Raw genomic sequence first — 19,971 nt, forward strand, 5'->3', positions numbered from 1 at the left:
TACAAACTAGAACAAGATCTCTCAAGGTTTCAAAGTTGACTTTTTCACAGTTGGCCACATTCAGGGTAATCCCTTTGACCTTCAAGCAAACCTTTCCCCTGGACAACTTGTACCTGTAGGTTTTCAGACTAGCCAACACAAACTCCGTGATGTGATCATCTGGTGGGATTTCGCCGGTGAGCTCGCCTAAGTATTCGCCTAGCGGGGGGTTCCACTCTCCCTCGTGGCTCACAAATATCACAGAATCTGTGTGGTGGTACAGACACCGGTCTTGCAGGCTGTCTAACAGCTCGTACAACTCTAAGCGTGCATAAACAGTGGTGAAACAGGCTATAAAGATGTTTGTGTTACCGGAGAGTGTGTAACAGTCTTTGGCATGCTTCCAAGACACACAGGCTGCCTCATCATCAATAAAGTCGCAGGATAAAATTTCATCGGCGAGAGAAAAGAGGTAGCCAAAGAGTTCTTCAGGGTCTCTCATGGTGCTGGTGTTGGGCAAGTTGGTTCTCTGACCGAATTTACCCTACAAAGAAACAGTTTTGCTATTTGGCACTTTACAGGGTTGGGTTTGATATGCCTTGGGCGTAAGGTCACACCTGCTTTTTTGAAGAAATTGACCACATAGCTCTTTTGTTTTTCTTGGTTGGCACACCAGGCGGGGTAGTCTGAGTCTTCCTGCTTCTGTCGGAGGTGCATTTTTATGTACCATGGAAAAGGAGTGCTACACCTCTCAGCAATATGCCAAACTTCATAGACTTGAGCTACTTTGTACCCCTTGGTGATAGCTTTATTCAATTCTAGTGTGCAGCACGTGCCTAGGAGGGCCCTCTCTTCATCAGTGTGGTCGCACTTTTGCTGTCTTGTTTCCGCACAGAGGTGGCACAGTGTAAACATAAGTTTCCTGTTTACCCTGATGGGTAGCACGGGGAAAAAAAAGACTTTGTGGTGGGTACAGTTTCATAGATTTCATAGACATTTGGGCTGGAAGGGACCCCGGAGGATCGTTGAGTCCAGCCCCCTGCCCCAGGGGCAGGAAGTCAGCAGGGATCATAGGATCTCAGCAAGTTAAGTATCAAAATGTGTCTTGAAGGCATTCAAAGTGGGTGCTTGAACCACCTCTGGTGGCAGTCTATTCCAAAACTTGTGGGCTCAAACAGTGAAGAAGTTCTTTCTTACATCCAGCCTGAATTGGTCACAGTGGAGTTTGTGACCGTTCGATCTTGTCATCCCTTGGGGCACTCTGGTGAACAGACATTCCCCCAAATCCTGACGAGCACCCCGATAAACTTATAGGTGGCCACCAGATCACCCCTGAACCTGAGCTTTTCCAGGCTGTATAGCCCCATTGCTCTCAGCCTCTCATCATAAGGCCTGTTTTCCTGACCTCTGATCATGTGCATGGCTCTCCTCTGCACCCTCTTAAGCTTCTCCACATCCTTTTTGAATTGTCGAGCCCAAAACTGGATGCAGTACTCCAGCTGCAGCCTCACCAAGGCCAAGTACAAGGGGAGAATGATATCCCAGGATCTGCTTGAGAAGCATCTATGGATGCAAGCCAGCATTTAGCTCACTTTACTAGCTGCAGCATCACACTGAAGGTTCATGTTCATCTTGTGATCAATCATGACCCCCCAAGTCCCTTTCATCTGTAGTGCTAATCAGCATAGCACTGCCAAGTCTATAAGGTTGCTGCAGGTTTTTCCTCCCAAGGTGGACAACCTTGCATTTTTCAGTGTTGAACACCATCAGGTTCTCATCCACCCATTTCGTGAGTCCGTCCATATCTGCCTGGATCACTCTCCTATCCTCAGGTGTGGATGCTTTACCCCAGACTCTGGTGTTGCTGGCGAACTTGGCCAGTCCACTTCTGACACCAATGTCCACATCATTGATGAAGATGTTAAACAGTATAGGCCCTAGAACAGAGCCTTGTGGGACCCCACTGGTCACAGGGCACCAAGACGATTTGCTCCCATTGACCACCACCTTCTGGGTCCTACTGCAGAGCCAGTTCCCCAGCCAGCAGATCGTGGTGACATCAAGGCCACAGTTAGCCAGTTTAGCCAAGAGGTGATCGTGGGATACCAGATCAAAGGCTTTTTTAAAGTTGAGGTATATAATGTCAATCTCTTCCCCCTTGTCCAGGTGTTATGTCACCTGGTCATAAAAGGAAATGAGATTGGTCAAGGAAGACCTGCCCACAACAAACCCATGCCGGCTATTCCAAAATAGCTCAACAGAGGTTGGAAATTGTCATGAATGGTTTCAGGGTATTCCTTCGTTGTGTTCATGAAGGGGTAAAAACTAGTAAAATTGTAATAGTGTATTTGTTCGCTGGGTTTAGTTTGATAATTTAGATAGATGGCATTAGTTCTCCCCCCAAAAAGAGCGTCCCTAGGCACCAGCGGAGAAGGCAGCAGGGTTCTGCTTAAAAAATCTGCCCGTTCCCATTTCTAACAGAGCCCTCCACTTGTGCTCTCAAACGGTCCTAATGGTAAACCCCTCTCTCGAGATAATCAGTCTTGTGCAATGCCTGGTAATTCAGAAACCCGTAGGTGGTCCCCTTCAATGGGTTCTTGTCTTTCTCATTGTAGCAAGTGACACAACCATGGAAAAAACATCCATTAAATTCAAACACCGTAGGTTCCCCATCAATGTTGGCATAACCATCTAAAAAATTGGGGCCTACCTGAAATTCCTCACCCTGTAAGGCATGTCAAATATGAATATTTTCTTTCTCCGAAATGTACATTAGCTACTGGATAGAAGGGGTTGAAAACCTCTTTTTCTTTCTGTGATAGCTGTCCAGAAGCACTATGATAGGGAGAAGCACTATGATCTGCGGTTCCAAAAACATAAACCTGTACATGGCCATGCAGACAGAGGTATTGGAAAGGATCTATGCAGCGCGATCTATGCAGTGTTCTACGTTTTGGAGTTCACCATCTATTTTCACTCGGTCTACCCGCCATGTCTTTTTTATAATTTCATCCCTGTAGAGGCAAAATTTTTACGTCCTGCTGACAATAATAGGCCAGATCCTTTTGCAGGTCAAAGGTCTTATCACAGTTATTCTGTTGCCATTCAAAAAACTGTTCTTTCTCACCGGACATCATATTTTCAATGCTGTACTACTCCACCTTTGGGAGAGGACCCCATAACTTTGGTTTTCTGCCATGTTAAAAAAATGTGGGAAATAACCTTTGCATCCTTCAAACCCCATCACCTATGGAAGCCTGCTAAGTTTCACTGGCAAAAAGTTTAAAGAATCTATGAAATGGATGCCTAGCCTGGTCACTTCTATTCACATCAGTTTACCACCCTGAGTGATTAGTTTAACACCCATTTTTTCCTTCAGTGGCTAACAATGAAGTAACCATCATAGCCTTCGGTGTTGCGATTTATGAAGGAGTAGTCCCTGAACTTTTTAGCCATAAAGACCTTAATAAAAACAGACAGGCAGTCTTTGCCCTTAAACTCCCAAGTGCTTTCTGGCTTTTTGGGCTTAGCTTTACAACCTTTTGGGGGTTTTGCCTGTGGCTTTCTGAGGGTTTTTTTCCCCTTTTCTTGAGTTCCATTGCAAAAATGTAGTTGGGCACATGCATCCCTGTCTCCTGCACACATTCAAAATCATAAAAGTTTGTGTCACTATGTGAATGTTAACCTGTTCAAGGTCTTCAAACAAAGGTACTTGATGGAGCATAACCTTTTGATATATAGACATGCCTAATTTCCTATGCAGTTCTTTGGCACCATCTAGCAGTTCATCATCTCTGGCCCCCTATGTTTTGTAACAGCCAATAAACTGCCTGCGAAGCACAGGTTAGTATCATAGGTATTCAGGTCGATTAAATACTTCCGCTTTTTAGCAATGATCTGGGACCACAACCAGCCAAAATGTCGAATCAAGCAATATTTCTCTCTGGCTTTGTAACAGGTTACTGAACCACTCTAAAAACAGCTCTAGGGTCATCTGGTTTAAATTAATAGTTCGAGAGTATAAACAGTTTGCCATGCTATCTGCCTGAATACATAACTGGCATAGTCATTGCCTGTGAATCTCTGGCGGAGTTCTGCTACAATTTCTTCTACCCTTCTGCTTATGGCTTTGTATACCACGTGTACTGGCACATGCTCCAGATTCACAAAACGGAACTCCTCAGTGTATCTCGTGCCTCCAAACCTGGAGACAGACCACTCTTGCCTTCTCACACGCACTATATGTACGTCTGGTAAAACTTCCTGTGCTGACTTGGGAGACCAAGGAGCACTTGAGGGGTCCTCTAAACTGTCTTTTACACCAGATTTGCTATCCCAGCTCTCTGACCCTTCAGGTCTTGGTGGTGGGGCAGGCCTGGGAGCTCAGGGCACATTTCAGGGACCCTCTAAAGGGCTTCCTAAATCATATTCTCCACCCTCTCTCTCAGGCTCCATGGGTCCTGGTGAAGAGTCAGGCCTGGAAGGAGGGGAAGCATTTGAGGGGCCTTCTAAAGTGCCATGACTGGACCACAGGTATAGAGGGCTATACCCTGTACAGGAGGGATCGTGTTGACAAAAGGGGCGGGGGTGTAGCTCTCTATGTGAAGGAAAGCTACATGTCCCTGCAAGCTGATGTTGGCGACCGACGTGGACAGCTAGAGACCCTCTGGGTAAAAATTCCTGGGGAATTCGGCACAGGGGACACAACGGTGGGAGTCTACTACAGACCTCCCACTCAAAGTCCCGAGCTTGACCAGGAGTTTGCCCGGGAACTGACTGAGGCCGCTTGCTCCAGGACCTTGGTTGTCATGGGTGACTTCAATTACCCGGACATCTCGTGGGAAGATCACTCAGCTAAATCTGAGCGGGCGCAAAGCTTTCTCTCGTGCGTGGATGACCTCTACCTGACTCAAGAAGTCTATGGGCCAACGAGAGGCAAAGCGCTGCTTGACCTGGTACTGGCTACGGGGGACGACCTAATCGGCGACCTAGTGATTGATGGGAAGTTGGGTGACAGCAACCACGAGCTGATCACCTTCACCATCTGCCATAAAGCTGGCAAGTCAGTCAGCAACACTGAAGTCCTTGACTTCAGAGAAGCCGACTTTGACAAGCTCAAGAGGCTAGTCAGTCAGGCCCTCAGGGACCATGACCACAGGGAGTTGGGAGTTCAAGAAGAGTGGTTGCTTCTCAAGGAAGCGATCCTCAGTGCACAAGCTAAATCTATTCCAACACGGAGGAAAGGCAGCAAGAAGGCACAGCAGCCCTCCTGGCTCTCCAGAGAGCTAGCGGACCTACTGTGGCTAAAAAGGAAAGCCTACAAAGGATGGAGGACGGGATTCACCTCCAAGGAGGATTACTCCGCGCTGGTCCGGTCCTGCAGGGAGCAAACCAGGAAAGCCAAGGCTGCAACTGAACTCCAACTAGCTTCAGGCATCAAGGACAACAAAAAGTCCTTTTTCAGATATGTGGGGAGCCGGAGGACAAGCAAGGGCAATGTTGGACCCCTGCTAAACCAGATGGGGCAACTGACAACTGACGCCCAGGAAAAAGCCAACCTATTAAATAGGTACTTTGCGTCAGTCTTTCATCAGTCACATGGGATGCCCATGCCTGCTATGGGACAGGGAAATCTGGGTGAGGGGGATCCCCTACCCTCCATCAATGCTGACCTCGTGAAGGAACACCTTGAGAAGCTGGATACCTTCAAGTCAGCTGGCCCTGACAACCTGCACCCCAGGGTACTCAAGGAGCTGGCGAGCGTCATAGCCCAGCCCCTGGCACGGATCTTTGAAAACTCCTGGCGCTCTGGTGTAGTGCCCAAAGACTGGAAGAAGGCCAATGTGGTGCCGATCTTCAAGAAAGGGAGGAGAGTGGATCCGGCTAACTATAGGCCCATTAGCCTGACTTCTATCCTGGGGAAGATCTTAGAAAAGTTTATTAAGGAGGCCATCCTTGAGGGACTGGCCCAGGCTAACATTCTAAGGGACAGCCAGCATGGGTTTGTTGCGGGTAGGTCTTGTTTGACCAATCTCATTTCCTTCTATGACCAGGTGACCTATGACCTGGACAAGGGAGAAGAGGTTGATGTCATATATCTTGACTTCAAAAAAGCTTTTGATCTGGTATCCCATGATCACCTCTTGGCCATACTGGCCAGTTGTGGCTTTGGCTCCACCACGATCTGCTGGCTGGGAAATTGGCTTCGTGGTCGGACCCAGAGGGTTGTGATTGATGGCAGTCACTCATCGTGGTGCCCTGTGACCAGTGGGGTCCCTCAAGGCTCTGTCCTGGGACCCATCCTGTTCAACATCTTCATTAACGATGTGGACATTGGAGTCAGGAGTGGACTGGCCAAGTTCGCCGATGACACCAAACTTTGGGGCAAAGCATCCATGCCAGAAGATAGGTGGGTGATCCAGGCTGACCTGGACAAGCTCAGCAAATGGGCAGACGAGAACCTGATGGTGTTTAACACCGAAAAATGCAAGGTTCTCCACCTTGGGAGGAAAAACCTGCAGCATCCTTATAGGCTCGGCAGTGCTACGTTGGTTAGCACTACAGAAGAAAAAGACTTGGGGGTCATCATTGACCACAAGATGAACATGAGCCTGCAATGCGATGCTGCGGCTAGTAAAGCAACCAAAATGCTGGCGTGCATCCATAGATGCTTCTCGAGCAAATCCCGGGACGTCATTCTCCCCTTGTACTCGGCCTTGGTGAGGCCACAGCTGGAGTACTCCGTCCAGTTTTAGGCTCCACAATTCAAAAAGGATGTGGAGAAGCTTGAGAGAGTCCAGAGGAGAGCCACGCGCATGATCAGAGGTCAGGAAAACAAATCTTACGATGACAGGCTGAGAGCCATGGGACTCTTTAGCCTGGAAAAGCGCAGGCTCAGGGGTGATCTGATGGCCACCTACAAGTTTATCAGGGGTGACCACCAGGATCTGGGGGAACGTCTGTTCACCAGAGCGCCCCAAGGGATGACGAGGTCGAACGGTCACAAACTCCTGCAAGACCGTTTCAGGCTGGACATAAGGAAGAATTTCTTTACTGTCCGAGCACCCAAGGTCTGAAACAGTCTGCCAGCAGAGGTGGTTCAAGCGCCTCCATTGAACACCTTGAAGAGTAAATTGGATGCTTATCTTGCTGGGATCCTATGACCCCAGCTGACTTCCTGGCCTTTGGGCAGGGGGCTGGACTCGATGATCTCCCGAGGTCCCTTCCAGCCCTAATGTCTATAAAATCTATGAAATACTAGGGGATCTTTTATTTTTTCTCAACCTGTGTTTAGCCTTCCCCACGCTCCTCTTTATCCAGGCCAATACTTTTCACCCTGCAAGCCATTTGCTGGTTCGCCACCCATTCTTACCCCGCATTTACCATGACTCCCCCTCTTATGATACAAGCCATGACTGCTGTCCGAGTTACACAGACTACCTCCTCTCTGAGTAAAATTTACCCTTTTGCTTCGGTAGTAATCATGATCTTTCAAAGCACTCTGTACACTCTTTCTGAGATATATACACCTGCCAGTACCACCCCAACCCCCCCTCTTTTTTCACAATAATCATGATCTTTCAAAGTGCTCTGCACACTCGTTCTGAGATGTATACACTGCCAGCAGCACTCCAAGCCCCCCTCTTTTCTCACAAGAATCATGATCTTTCAAAAAAGGAGAAAGACTCTCCTCTTTCTCTAAATTGTGTCAGCAATTGGTCCTGGGTTTCTTATTGAGATCACCTGTTTTGCGGATGTGAATCCTTGTCTATTTACACATGGTTTTCTCAGAGGCAGGTGGTGTGTTTTCCTCTGAGGAATCATGTCATGCCCTTCTGTTCTGTCCTGCTGGTCTTCTGATCCTCAGGTGTTATGATCCACAAGCTGAGCATTTCTGGGGGTTTTTGCTTGTGCTTTTAGAGGTCTCTGCTCTGGCCCCCTCTCTCCTTTGGGAGTGGTGTGTGTAATCACTTAGGAAAAATAAAATGCACATCTCAGCATTGAGAATTCACTTTCCTCACACACTACAAATTTAAAATTTGCTTACCCCCACCCTCTATATTCACAAGGGACTCATTCATGCACACACATCTTCTCCTCCCACAAGAAACACATAAAGTTTCAAAAGCTGATTTCAAAAAAATTACCTTTTACTACTGGATAAAAATATGACTGTATGTGTTTGTTCTGCTTTTCTATTTTAGAAGAAGTTTTTGTTTGAAAACAAACAGTTACAAACAGTTGTTATAACTTAGTGTGATTATATTAACACAGCCACAAATAACCCACCATTTTAAGCATAATTTTACCTTGCTTTGGATCTTCTGCAGAATACACAGCATAGAAGCTCTCTAACCTGAATTAAATGTTTCTCAGTAATTCTGAAAATGTTCCTAGCAAACCCATTGGCTATAACAGCATTGAAAATGCTATCAAGACATATTTCCTGGCAAAGTTCCTGAACTGTCTGATTTATGTCTTCATTTAACCAAGTAACACAATCGTGCGCTTCTTCATTGAATCACAGAAGTAGGGTCGGAAGGGACCTTGTAGAGCTTCAAGTCCGACCTCCTGCCAGGGCAGGAGAAAAAACTGGGCTCAAATGATCCCAGCTAGGTAGGCATCAAGCCTCCTCTTAAAGAACCCCAGGGTAGGAGCCAGCACCACTTCCCTTGGAAGCTGGTTCCAGATCCTAGCCGCCCTGACTGTGAAGTAGTTCTTATGGATGTCTAATCTAAACCTATTCTCCAACAACTTATGGCCGTTATTTGTTGTTATGCCAGGGGGCACTAGGGGAAACAAGGTCTCTCCCAAATCCTTCTGGTCCCCCCTAGTGAGTTTATAGACTGTCACCAGGTCCCCCCTCAACCTTCTTTTGTGAAGGCTGAACAGGTTCAGGTCCCGCAGTCTCTCATTGTAGGTTCTGCTCTGCTGTCCCCATATCATGTGGGTGGCCTCCTCTGGACCCTCTCAATGTTGTCCACATCCCTCCTGAAGTGGAGCGCACAGAAGTGGACACAGTACTCCAGCTGTGGCCTGACCAGTGTTGCATAGAGGGGAAGGATCACCTCCTTCTCCCTGCTGAAGATGCACCTGTGGATGCACGACAAAGTCCAGTTAGCCCTGCCAACCGTGACCTTGCATTGCCTGCCCATGTTCATCTTGGAGTCAATAATGACTCCAAGATCCCTTTCTGCCTCCGTGCTTTCAAGAAAGGAGTTTCCCATCTTATAAGTGTGCTGCTGGTTACTACTGCCCAAGTGCAGCACCCTGCACTTGTCAGTATTGAAGCGCATCCTGTTTTTGCTAGCCCACCCTTGTAACTTATCCAAGTCTTGCTGCAGTCTTTCCCTCCCTACTAGCATGCTCACCTCCCCCCAGATTTTGGTATCATCAGCGAATTTAAACAGGGTACTTTTCACCCCATTGTCCAAATTGCTGATAAAGAGATTGAACAACACAGGCCCAAGAACTGAACCCTGGGGGACTCCACTGCCTACTTCTCCCCACATCGAATATGAGCCATCCACCACCACCCTCTGAGTACGACCCTTCAGCCAGTCTGCAATCCATCTGACTGCATAGGCATCAATGTCACAGTCGCCCGATTTTTTTAATGAGGATGGGGTGGGAGACGGTGTCAAAGGCCTTGCTGAAGTCCAGAAAGACTACATCCACGGCAACACCTGCATCCATTGCTTTTGTGACCTGATCATAAAAGGCAATCAGGTTGGTCTGACATGACCTGCCCCTAATGAAACCATGCTGGTTGCCCTTAAGCATCATCTCTGAGGCCGGCCCATCGCAGATATGCTCCATGATGATCTTCTCAAGAGTTTCCCTAGGATTGAGGTAAGGCTGACAGGCCTATAGTTGCCCAGGTCCTCCCTCCTCCCTTTTTTAAAGATGGGGACCCAGAGCACTTCAGCTTGCCCCTCTGATCCCATTTTGCTGGTCTTCTTGACCTCCTTGATCATATGTACAACCCCAGCATCAGTCAGAAAGTCTCTTCCTCAAGCAGTATTTCATTATGCCATAATAGGAAACACGCACAAGAGACTTCATGACAATTTTACATTCTTGACTTGAAACAGGACCTGATGATTCAATGCCTAATTGTCTTCTGAACTCTTCAGCCTCATCTGGTCTCTGTTCTCTGAAGAAGTCTAGGCTTCCTTCTGGTGTACTGGTGAGTAGGCTTTCTGGAGTCATTAAAAAGGCTTCATCTAACTGCAAAGGAGTTCAAATAAAGGACTTAGTTAGCTTCTGTTTAATCAGTCCTGAGCTACTTCCAAACATACACATGCTATGAAATGAACCCACACCAACCCTCAAAATCTAAGTGCCCCCGCAACCATGCTGCAAGTCTCTTACTGGTCTCTCCTCTGTAATGACTTCTACTTCACATGCAGACTCCAGCACAAAGATACCATTTTCCAAATTCTCAACATCTGCTTTGAGGGCCTGGGCCTCCTCGTTTGCCTGTCCATTGGGTCTTCTTGAACAGGGTCATGTGTCTTAAAGAGTCTTTGGCCTAGGAGCCTGGCCTCCTCCTCAAAACTATTTGTACAGTAATGCTTTCTATGAGGCCATCTTGGGGTTGTGGTGTGTAGGCCTACAAGCATTGTGAAAGAATCCATATCTTCCCCTGCTTGTCTTAGCATGGTCTCAGATAAACAGAGGGGTCATTTGGGAAAGCAGTTAGACCTGGTGGTCTTCCAGCCTAAATCCTACCTCTCTACTCACTCTAGTTGGTTCAGTGTCATTCATGGGGAGGTCTGAGGCATCTGAAACCCACTCCAATTGGTCTGGGGTGATAGGGCGGGTTGTTAGAGGGGTCACACAACCCCACTGCCCCCCCATAGGCCATGCCTGTGCTCCAGGGACTAGAGCAGTCTGGGACCTGATAGGTCATAACTATACCATGTGATCTAAGGCATGTCTTGCAGCATGAGGAGGTGGGTTTCAGGGGTCTGCATGGGCAGTCCTTCTGATGTCATGGGCTGTGTGTTGGTGTCACACACCATGTGACTGCAGCAGGGGGCAGGGTTGGTGATGTCACTCACCATGTGACTGGGGTCAGAGGGCAGGGCTGGTGATGTCACACAGCATATAAGGGAAAGGGGCGGGTCCATAAGTCCCTCCCACCTGTCATATTTGTATTGAAGGGGGGTAAGTGTATATATTAATGACCTTTGGGCACCCAGGCCCTACTGACACTCACCCCTCTTGGGCTTCAGAGTTCTGGGCTCTTTGGCCCTACTGACACATGCCCTCTCTCTTGGGTTGGGCCTTCGGGCCCCACACATTGTCCTCTGGGCCCAGGCTCTGCCCCTCTATGGGCTACAGGCTTCTTGGCCCCCTCAGTCTCTGTGCTGCTTACCTCAGCTCAGCAGTTATCTCAGGAGCCCTACTGCAGCCCTGCTTCTAGGAGCTCCTCTCCCTGTGGCTCCCAGGGCTCAAGTGCCTGACTAGCTCAGGCTCTGTGGTTATATACCTCAAGCCCAACTCCCTCCCGGTCAAGTGACTCCCTAATCAACCCCTACTACACCTTCAGGCTGCTTCTCCCTCAGTCTCCTCTCTTAAAGTGACAGGAGCACTAAGCATCCTGTCACACACTTCTACACAAAAGGATAAGTTTATAGATTCCTCCTTAATATTTAAAAAATTAATGTTCCTCCCACTTCGAACTTTCTCTTTATTTAAAGCATAATTGAGGACATGTTCTTGATATCATCTGTTTACAGAACAAAACTTTTGAGCAATGATAATTATATATTCTCCACAGTATATCACCTGGATGGTGAAACGGTTGACTTCAATATCCATGTCTAGTTAACTGAATCCACTGAATTCACCTGCTTCACCCACAGGGTCCCTGCTGATGCTGCTAGCAGGGATGTTATTCATATTAATTGTTTAAATTAGGTACTAGAGTGAAATAATCAGTGTTTCTCAAGCTTCGCTTTACTATCAATAAGCAATTGCTATGGGAACTAATGAGAGACCATATAGGTGTTTTATACTGTGCATCCTGTACGATTAGTGATGGATAGGAGGGACAAGGCTTCAATGAGTTTTTTGCATCAGTATTCCTGAGCATGGACAAAGACATATCTCCAAATCTGACCATAGACAGGCACAGCAGAGACACCGCACCACCAATGGTTAGCACCAATCTAGACACTTAGAGGGGTTTCATGTGTTCAAGTCAACAGACCCAGATGATCTTCACCCAAGGGTGCTGAAAGAATTAGCCAGTGTCATAACAGAAGCACAGTCAAGACTGTTTGAGCACTCATGACGCTCAGGACAAGTCCCAGAGGACTGGAAAAGAGCCAATGTGGTCTCTATTTTCCAGAAGGAGAGGAAGGAGGATCTGGGTAACTATAAACTGGTTAGCCTCACCCCTGTCCTTGGGAAAATCTTTGAAAAAAAGATTAAGGATTACATTTGTGGAAGTCCAGCAGGAAAAATAATGCTAAAGGGCAACCAGCATGGATTCATAGCAGGTAGATCCTGCCTGAAAAACATTGGGTTTTTTTAAAGCCAAGTCACAAAATGCTTAGACACAGGAGTTGAAGTCAATGTCATATAGCTGGATTTTAAAAAAAACCTTCAATACGATGTCACATTCCATTCTCATAACTAAGTGGCTGTGACTTAGATAATTACACAGTCAGGTGTGTGGTAAATTGGCTAATGGGACACACCCAGAGAGTGGTGGTGTATGGGTTGGTATTGTCCTGGAAAGATATGGGCAGTGGGGTCCCCCAAGGCTTGGTTCTGGGACCAGTGCTGTTCAATATCTTCATCAGTGACTTGGGCAAGGGCATGGAAAGCACACTGTCCAAGTTTGTGGATGACACCAAATTATGGGGCAAAGTAAGCACACCAGATGGTAGGGAACAGATTCAGGTGGATTTGGACAGGCTGGAAAAGTGGGAAAAATAAAACAGGATGCAGTTTAACAAGGATAACTGCAAGGTACTGCAGCTGGGGAGGAGGAATCACCAACATACTTATACATTGGGAGACAACTTTCTAAACAGCACAGCAGCAGAAGGGGATTTGAGAGTCATAATTGACTCCAAGATGAACATGATTTGACAATGCGACAAAGAGAGCAATAGAGCTAATCACATTTTATCATGCATTAACAGGTGCATCACGAACAGATCTAAGGAGGTGATACCTCCCCTCTATGCAGCATTGGTAAGGCTGCAGCTGGAGTACTGTGGCCAGTTTTGGGCGCTGCACTTCAAGAGGGATATGGACAACATGGAGAGGGTCCAGAGGAGGGCCAGTTGTATGGTTAGGGGCCGGCAAGGAAGGTCTTACGAGGAGAGATTGAGGGACCCGGATCTCTTCAGCCTCCATAAGAAAAGGCTTAGAAGTGATCTAATGGCTGTCTACAGGTTTCTTGGGAGGGGAATTGGAGATACTGTTTGCCAGGGCACACCTTGGAGTAACTAGGAACAATGCCAAAACCTGACAGAGAGCAGATTTAGACATTAGGAAGAACTTCTTTATGGTAAGGGTTACCAGAATCTCGAATAACCTTCCAAGTGAGGTGGTACTCTTCCCTGGTTTGGAGGTCTTTAAGAAGAGACTGGACAAACACCTGCTGGGGGTCGTCTGACCCCAGTGCTTTTTCCTGCCCAGGGAAGAGGGTCAGACTCAATGATCTACTGAGATCGTTTCCAACCCTAAAAATCTATGAAATCTATGAAATCCTACTACCAGTTCCTTATGCCATCAAGTCCCTCCAAAAGTTCCATTTGTAATAGATCTAAATTGGGATGTTAAATTCATCTGGCCCTGTGGGTATCATGGGGCTAGTCCATGGGCAGGATCAGACCCACAGATTTCCCCCCCACACACAGACTCACACACTCCCCACAGCTCCCTGCGTGCCAGATCCAGCTTGTATAGCATTCACCATGTGCAGTGCATACTCTGGACTGCTTGGAATAGAGGCTGGTGTAGTGGAGGCCCTGATCCAGCTAGAGTGGTTGCAGTGTGGGTTCCAGACCAGGGGAGGTGGGTACTGTGTATGGCATTTTGGGACTGGCTAGAGCAGGCTCTGCATTCAGCAGAGGTCCCAGACTGGCCAAAGCAGGTGCAATATGTGTCATGTGTTCCAGAACCTGCTTGTAGGGGCAGTTTGGCAAGTGCCACATGTGACATTTGGATCAACTCAAAACCCCTGGAGCAGCACTGGGAACTGGCCAATGGTGATCCACAAGCCAGAGGTGGTCTGCAGACTATATTTTTGATGCTCCTTATCTAAATACTGTATGTGTCTAATTCAAAAAAGAGAGTCGCTTCCCTACATTTGCATATTAACAGGTTCATATATGAAATTTACTCTACCCATGTACAGCAAGAGTGTTTGAACTCTCTGCATATGTAGTAAGGACAGCTTGGGAAGGTGAAATCTAACTCCCTAACACAATCTTTTAAGTTCTTTTAAGATAATAGAAGTAACCTCTCAATGATGGTTCCATGCCCATGGACTGTAATATGGCTTTCATATTCCATTCTATTTGGGTGCAGGCCTGAGACCCATCCTATTTGGGTGCAGCCAGTTTCATATAGAGATTTAGGAATTCTCTATGTATGTCTCAGAGCTAGAAGTCCTCCTTTTGCTTACAGTGGGTGCATGTACACATGCATATTAATGCAAGGCAATAATTGTGCCAAAGTTCCTTGCTCCCAGGTGCCATGTTTACATGGGTTAGAGTATCCCCAGTTGGCAAGGGGTCTGGGGTCAGCATACCAGCCCAGGGCTGCTCTGATGTGGCTCAACATGCTGCAGAGAGGTTGGCTGGGGCATAAGGGTGCTTCAGTGTGGGGCTAGCTAGCAGGCATCCCCCACATTGAAGCACTCTCATGCCCCATCCAGCTGGGTATACATCTACATGTGCACTGCTGTGCATGAAAAAACTCTGCAGCAGGAGGGGTACATGTGTAGATGCTGAGACTTTTACTATGGAACTAATTAGGCAACTCCTTAGTAAACGTCTCATCTAGACATACCCAGTATGGTTCTTAATGCTTTCAGGCAACATAAGTGTTCTTAAATGTATAATAAAATGCAATTAGAATTGCGATATGCTGTATAGATTATTTTTAAGTGTATTCTACATGGATATCATGACACACAATCTTAAAACATCAGTTTCTGTATATATTAATTGAATGCCCATTTGTAAAACCCATCTTTTGGAGCAGTTCCACATCTTTGAGCATGAAATAAATACTGCAGTTACATCTGTCCATATTGCATATCCACAGGAGCAGAAAAATGAAAATATCTACTTGAATTAAAGTTAATGGGGAACATATATAAAGCCTATGCAATATTACTGTCATTTTAATAGTGGATTTTTGTCTGTCCAGAAGAGAGACTGCTGTTAATTACTATATTGTTAAGGGATAAATGGTTTTTAGAATTTTCCATGAGGCATCTTTAACATTAATTCAAACACATTTGCTTTACATTTTCACATACCATTACTCATGTGCTGCTAGCTCAAACAAGGAAAACTTTCCATAAGCATCCCTTTTGGGAGAAGCTGTAATGATGCCTAACCCCTTCCAAAAAATGTGTATGTGTGTGCGTGTGTGTGTATATATATACATATATATATATATAATTATCAGACTTTTTGGATCATTGTACTCCCAGTGGCCAGATGCACAGCAGTGTACCCCTGGCTGCTGAGTGGGTGTTGGGGGATGGCGCAGAGCCAGATGCCACGCCAGGGAGGACTGGACATGGCTGGACATGGAGCAGCAGCAGCCGCCATGCATGAGCTTTGCCCCCTCACCCTCACCCCCACCCCCATGTCTGGCCAGGTGGGCGGAACCTGTGTGGCAGCGCGGGATGGTGTGTGATGGTGTTCCATCCCCACCCATCCAAGAATACCCGCTAGGGCTTTCTCAAGTAGCCCAGGGATATGCGTACCCCCAGTTGACAACCCCTGCACTAGGCAATTCTATGATACATGTTAGGGGTGCTGTAACAAAGCTAAGATGTGTTTTCCTGGAGTGGAGATAGATAGATAGATAATATCCATCTCCCCTCCAGAAAAACACATCTTAGCTTTGTTACAGCACCCCTAACATGTATCATAGAATTGACTAGTGCAGGGGTTGTCAACCGGGGCTACACGTACCCCTGGGGGTACTTGAGAAGGCCCTAGGGGGTATGCATGGACAGGCAGGGATGGAGTGCCACCATGCACCATCTTGGACTGCCATGCAGGCACCACCCACCTGGCCAGACATGGGGGCAGGGGAAAGCTCACACATCGTGGCTGCTGCCACTTCACATCCAGCATGCACCACCTCCCTCCCTAGCTCGGTGTCCAACCGCATGCCATCACTGCTTCCCCCGACCCTGTTCAGAGGCCGGGGTAAACTGCTCTGCATCTAGCCACTGGGGGTACAGTGATCCAAAAAGGTTGAAAATGCCTGGACTAATGTATTCTTAAATTGTTTTCTTCTTTTTTACAGCCTGTAATTCCAACCAGCCCAACTAGTAGCTCCACAACACCAACCAGCACAATGGGCATGTCCTCAAAATTGGACAGTTCAGCTCTCCAGGACATTTTCATCCTCTCTCCTCTTTATGGCCCAAGGTAAACCTCCTCCTGAGTCTGAGTATACCGAAAGCAAAATATTGCAGGCTGTTTCAGACTAAAAAACAGAAATATTTTATTCTTCCCTTTCAGATTATGCATGGTTAAATATTGCAAGGTATTTTATGAGGTATTTAAATATAATGGAAAGCAGATGCAGTGTCCATGTGTAGAAAATGTTGTGATTATTATCCCCTATGCACCTATGAAGGTCTAGTACTATCCAGAGTTGCCAACTAGTGTGCAGAAAAATTAGCCAGGATACCAACGTTTTGAATGCTTTTTTTTTTAATAATTTCATAAGATCTTTAGTCACCACTTAACTAACTAGCTGGAGAAGTATGAGAGAACCTGTTTAAGGCTCTGATTCAGCAAAGCACTTAAGTGCTTAACCTTTGCCACCCTCTACAGTTTACAGGTAATGCACAATAAACTGGTTAATTGTACAGTTACACTGAGACCAGCCACATGTGCAACATAGCTATCACACAATAAAAACTTCCAACCAGCTGTAAAGTTAGATCTCAGAAATATGTACTAACTTGATAACTATTTGCTATTGAGCTTTAATTTGCACATGTAGCAGGGTTTCCCTGTGGCTTGCAACCCCTTCAGCTGATGCGGCTCCCAGCTGCAGGGGTGCACCATGCCCAGCATAAAACCCCAGAATCCTAGGGATCCCAGCAGCTGTGATTCCCAGGGTCTGGGGGTTTCCTGCACCCCTGAGCCCTGGGGATCACAGGAGCTACAATCTGCAGGGTCTGGGGGCTTCCCATACCCCCAACACTTAGGGATGACAATTCCTCTGATCCCTAGATCAGAGTTCCCTAGAGTTCAGGGGTTCAGGAAACACCTGGGGCCAGAGGTTCATGGTGATCCTCTGGCCCCAGCGGGTGCTCACACTCCAGGTTGGGGGGATCACTCTGTGGTGATCCTCCAGCTCCAAGGGTTTCCATGTACCACCAGGGCACAGGGATTGCCTCTGTGGTGATCTGCCAGCCCCAGGGATTCTCCCACACCCTCAGGATGTAAAGATCAGTAGAGTGGTGATTCTCCATCCCTGGGGGTGCATGCGTACCCCCAGGGCTGGGAGCCCCTCAACTATGGTGCAGGGACTCCCAGCCCCGGGAGCTTGCCAGTACAGGGAGAGCCTGAAATTGGGTTCCCCCTGTACCAGCAATAACGCATGATGGGATCTAAAATAGGATCCCACAATCATGCCCCCTGCCATGCACATGTGGCATGGCAGGAAGTACAATTGTGTGAATTTTGCATTATATCCCATCATGCCTTTACCTTCATGTGTAGAGGGGGCCTTAGTCATATGTACAGTCTCAATGACTTTTGTAAGGTTATTTATTTTATGGTGAGATTACACGTTAGAGTAACAGGTGCTAACATCTGTGTTATGGTTAACAAATGCTAGTGATCAGTCAGGACAGTGGTCCTTCAGTTCCAGGGCCTAGCAGGGGCTGGATCTGGGCATGCAGGGTTGGAATGTTCTGGAAGTACCCCAGGAACAGGCAGGGAGGAAGAACACCCCCACCATGGTCTCCAGCCTTTGGGGGATGACTGGGCCTGCAGGGAAATGATGGTGGGGTAAAGTAGGTGGGGAATAGGTGTGAAAGGGGAGCAATCCAGGAGTAGAGGGGTTGAGTCATGGGTCAGGGGGCAATTATGTGGGCAGAGAGAGCAGTAGCTCTTCAGCTCCTATCTGCATATGCTACTAAAGGGGAAACCACAGACCTAGAAAGGTACACTGATGACTGCAAGCTGATTGCAGACAGGTTTCTTGCAGTAGCATAGAAGCCCAAGGTGGAGGTTAAGACTTTGAGTTATAGACTGGTTGGCTTGTGTTTTTGTTCATTTGACTGAGGCTTAGGAGTGGCTACAGGGGAGGTTGGGGGGCACTCAGTGATTGGATCCCTGCAAGGCTCAGGTATACAGGGGGCTGAAACTCGTATTTGAGCCCTTCAAGGTTGAGGGCCCCTAGGGGCCTGAAACCAACATGGGACCAGAAGGAGTTGAAATAAGACCCATGGTGCACAGGTGTGGCCATAGGGGAGGAGGCTGGAGGCCATGATTAGGGTCAGCAGACCACAGTTAGTGCCAATAAGCACAGAATTTTTTTTAGTTAGAAGACTTAGGGTCCAGGTAAGCAAGTGGAGTGAGGCCAAGTGCATATTCTTTAGACTGGCTCTAGGACTCTGGGGACAGCTTCAAAAGTAATAGAAAATTTGTATCAAGATGTGGCAAGTGAAGCAGAGAGAGGGTACCCTAGGAAGCTAGAGTCAGGCAGGATTACTTCAGCAACCATGACTGCTCTCAGGGGCTGGTCCTACTGTACCAGTCAAAGTATACCCCAGCCTTGGCTTCAGCCAACACCCTATGCTTCTGAGAAAAGTGAAACCCCCCCGAAACCTGTAGCAACAGGAGGGGGCAGGGGTAAATTCTTTTCTGATCCCATGTGACAACCAGCAAAGCCCAGAAGCATGGTAAATACTAAAACACCATTCATTCTGCTCTGCAGCTTGGGGGCAGCATATCTCATACACACTAATTGGACACCCAGAACTCCCCTTTCTGTATTTCTTCCATAAGTTTTAACACAGCTCTTTTAATCTTCTTTTCATAACTAAGCCAAATTGTGGAGCGCTTCATTCTCCTACTGTTGAATATGGTCCTCTCCACCTGTTTCAGGCTGTATGCTCTTCTCATTATTTTCCAGAAATTTGTTTGGTGTGTCTTTGCGAAGGGGGGAGGTGGGGGGCTCCTAGTTACAGTATATATCTACACTATGTTTTGTAAGAATTAATGATATTTGTTTCACATGTCTGATAAATATTGCAAGCAAAATAGTTCATTCAGCTAGTTATTTGAGGGAAATTATGGCTGTGGAATAGTGTTCTGCATAGGGTGACCATAAGGAAATCCAGAAGGAAATCTGGACACAGCTGTCCTCCTCCCCCCTGCTCCCACCAATCAGCTCCACTGCTCCAGGCAGTGGTAGAGGCCAGCAGGTACAATCTGATAGGGAGACTGAGCTGCCTGGTGCACCATGATCTTCCACATCCCTGCTGGATTGTGTCCTGCACCCCTGAGATTCTGGGGTTTCTATTTAAATTTTGACGAACTGGGTGGGACCAGCCTACAAAATCTGGGACTGTCCCGGCCAAACCAGGATGTACGGTCACCTAGCTCTGAACAGTTTTCCAGCTTGGCTACATTAAAAACTTTCAGTTATTTTTTCAGTTACTGCAAAATACCTGAATTTCTTTTAGGTAAGTTATATCGTAATTATGATGTAATGAATTCTACACACATTAAAATAAAGTTTAATGAC

The 19,971-nt window shown here is 47.0% G+C and overlaps 1 protein-coding gene across 1 annotated transcript in view; it reads left to right on the plus strand.

Annotated features, from left to right (window-relative positions):
- LOC149858241 (connector enhancer of kinase suppressor of ras 2-like) overlaps positions 1 to 19,971 on the plus strand; it is a 762,411-nt gene that overhangs the window by 546,154 nt on the left and 196,286 nt on the right. Inside the window, exon 12 of the mRNA XM_090059075.1 lies at positions 16,504 to 16,628. Coding sequence (XP_089915201.1) covers positions 16,504 to 16,628 — 125 coding nt within the window. The remainder of the gene's footprint in view (positions 1 to 16,503; positions 16,629 to 19,971) is intronic.

This window comes from Crocodylus siamensis, chromosome 8 (genome assembly GCF_052110815.1).
Source record: "Crocodylus siamensis isolate JL-2025a chromosome 8, ASM5211081v1, whole genome shotgun sequence".
NCBI classification, from domain to species: Eukaryota; Metazoa; Chordata; order Crocodylia; family Crocodylidae; genus Crocodylus; species Crocodylus siamensis.